The sequence below is a fragment of the Montipora foliosa genome, chromosome 4 (genome assembly GCF_036669935.1).
Source record: "Montipora foliosa isolate CH-2021 chromosome 4, ASM3666993v2, whole genome shotgun sequence".
In the NCBI taxonomy this organism is placed as follows: Eukaryota; Metazoa; Cnidaria; class Anthozoa; order Scleractinia; family Acroporidae; genus Montipora; species Montipora foliosa.
Window position 1 is genome coordinate 38,186,593 of NC_090872.1, and position 2,500 is coordinate 38,189,092.

The window sequence follows — 2,500 nt, forward strand, 5'->3', positions numbered from 1 at the left end:
GTACTGTCATAAGAAATTTAATGGCTACCTGCTCTTTTTATCGTGAAATTGTTCTTCCTGTCTGCTTAAAAATTCGCCGAGACACTGCAAAGTGTATATTTTCTTCCTTTCCTGTATTTATGATATGATATGATATGATATTTTATTATTTATGCACGGTAAAATCATCAGCTAAGATTACAAACAATGCTAAAATCTAAATTACAAAAGGTAAAATTTTAAAATGATTACAATAAGATACAATTACTATAATACTATATTAATTCTAAAGCTGCTTTCCATGAATGCCGTGCTTTATACTAAAATATGTCTTTAATCAGATTTTTGAAAAGCCCAAGAGACTCTGCTTGTCTCGCTTTGAGGGGTAAGCTATTCCAGACAGTAGCACCTCTATAGCTGAAGCTGTTTCTATAATAATTTGTCCGCGGAAACGGAACATTGAGCTTTCTTTCAGAGTCTCTTAAACTATAAACAGATTCGCGGTTTGTAAATTTAGAACATAGATATTCCGGTGCTAGCCCCTGAAGACACTTATAGACCATTGTGGCCAGCGCAATTTGTTGCTGGCTAACTAGATTTTTCCAGCCTAAAATTTTGAATAGCTCGCTAGCATTTGCATCAAAATTAGAGAAGGTCAAAACTCTGGCTGCTCTATTTTGCAGTTTTTGTAATTTGTCATGTAACGTGATACCACAGTTTCCCCAGACGACATTGCAGTAGTCAAAGTGCGGTTGAAGTAAAGCGTGATAAATAGAGCGCAATGTCGTGTGAGGAACGAGATGCCTTATACGTTTGAGGGCTCCAATTCCAGGAGCTACTTTCTTTGTCAGTTTATCGACATGGCTACTCCAGTTAAGGTTATTATCAATAAGCACGCCCAGGGATTTAGCAACAGAAACTTGAGTGATAGGAGCACCATTAATCTCGGGAATTGGAGGATTTGTGAGAGCATACAACCTCTGCCTTGATCCAATCAGCATAAATTCGGTTTTTGTCATGTTCAGGGTAAGTTTGTTTGCTATCAACTACTTTTTAACATTTTCTAGATCATGGTTAAGTCTTGATTCTATGTCGCCTGTATTGTCACCCGCATATGTTAGGTGGGTGTCATCTGCGTACATCCATGGCATACAATTCGTTAGACAGTTTGGCAGATCATTGATATATAGCAAAAACAACAATGGACCCAAAATAGTCCCTTGAGGGACGCCGCAACTTAGTGAGCAAGTTTTAGAAAGTGATCCATTAATGGAACACTTTTGAGTGCGGTTGTCCAAATAGGACTTAAACCAGTTGTAAGAAATGCCATGTATGCCGTAATTATTTAATTTAGATAAAAGGATCTCGTGATTAACCGTATCAAAAGCTTTTTTTAGGTCTAGGAAAACAACAGCGTTTATTTTTCCTCGGTCAATGTTGTAAGCCCAAGTATCCGTAGCCCCAAGTAAAGCCGTAACGGTGGAATGAATAGAGCGAAAACCAGATTGGCATTTACATATTACGTTATGCTTTGTTAGGTACGCATATAATTGGTTATAAACCATTCTTTCGAAAACTTTGGCTATAACCGGGATAACGGAAATTGGGCGGTAATTGTTTAGGTCATCACGTTCCCCTTGTTTGAATAGTGGAGTGACCCGTGCACACTTCCAGTCGTCTGGGAACACACCTACATTTAATGACTGATTGAAAATATAGCACAGCGGTTTGCAAATAAGATCCGCGCATTCACGAATAAGTCGAGAAGAAATTTTGTCAAGGCCGACTGCCTTTGATTTTTTCAGTTTATTCAGCAGTGAAAATACTTCATTTGTGGAGGTTGGGCGGAACTGAAACTCCTTATCCGTGCTAGTGAGATAATTCAGATAGCTGTTGCCATCTGAAGAAGGAATATCACTAGCAAGTTTCGGGCCAATGGTAGCAAAATAACGATTAAATTTGTGCGCTATTTCTGCTGGAGCTGTTACTGATTGCTCATTTACATTCAGTTGTTTCACAGACGTTTCCACGAAATTTCGGGAAGACAGCTCATTGATGATCTGCCAGGTTTTGCGGGAATCACCCTTATGCTCGTTTAGCATATTTTGATAATAAACTTGCTTCGCTAGCCTAGTCGCACTATTGACTTTGTTCCGCTGTCTTTTAAAGTGAACCCAATCATTAGGATTTTTTGATCTAATTGCTCTGAGTTTCAAAATATCTCGATCGTGCATCTGTTTTTTAAGCCCAGAAGTAATCCATGGGGAACCCCGCGCGCGAACACGAGTGGTTCTCAATGGAGCGTGCTTGTTAACAATAGCCAAAAAGGATTCCTTCCATTCATTCCACATATCATTTGGATTGGAAGAATTGTTTATGTGATCCCAATCTTGAGATGCAACATCGCTACGAAATTTATCACGGTCAAAACTTCGAAAATTCCTATAGGTTATATTAGTGTGACCCTTACTCTGTCCATTAATGGCTAATTTTCGATAGACATAGACCATGCTGTGATCGC

At 38.8% G+C, this 2,500-nt stretch overlaps 1 protein-coding gene and 1 long non-coding RNA gene across 2 annotated transcripts in view; one reads left to right on the plus strand and one right to left on the minus strand.

Moving 5' to 3' along the window:
• The window catches only part of LOC137999242 (uncharacterized), a 13,130-nt gene that overhangs the window by 3,911 nt on the left and 6,719 nt on the right, over positions 1-2,500 (plus strand). The gene's annotated exons all lie outside the window — the stretch shown is intronic.
• The window catches only part of LOC137999398 (uncharacterized), a gene marked incomplete at its 3' end in the record, with an annotated part of 954 nt that continues 724 nt past the window's right edge, over positions 2,271-2,500 (minus strand). The window contains exon 1 of the mRNA XM_068845196.1: positions 2,271-2,500. This exon is cut by the window's right edge and continues 724 nt beyond it. Coding sequence (XP_068701297.1) covers positions 2,271-2,500 — 230 coding nt within the window.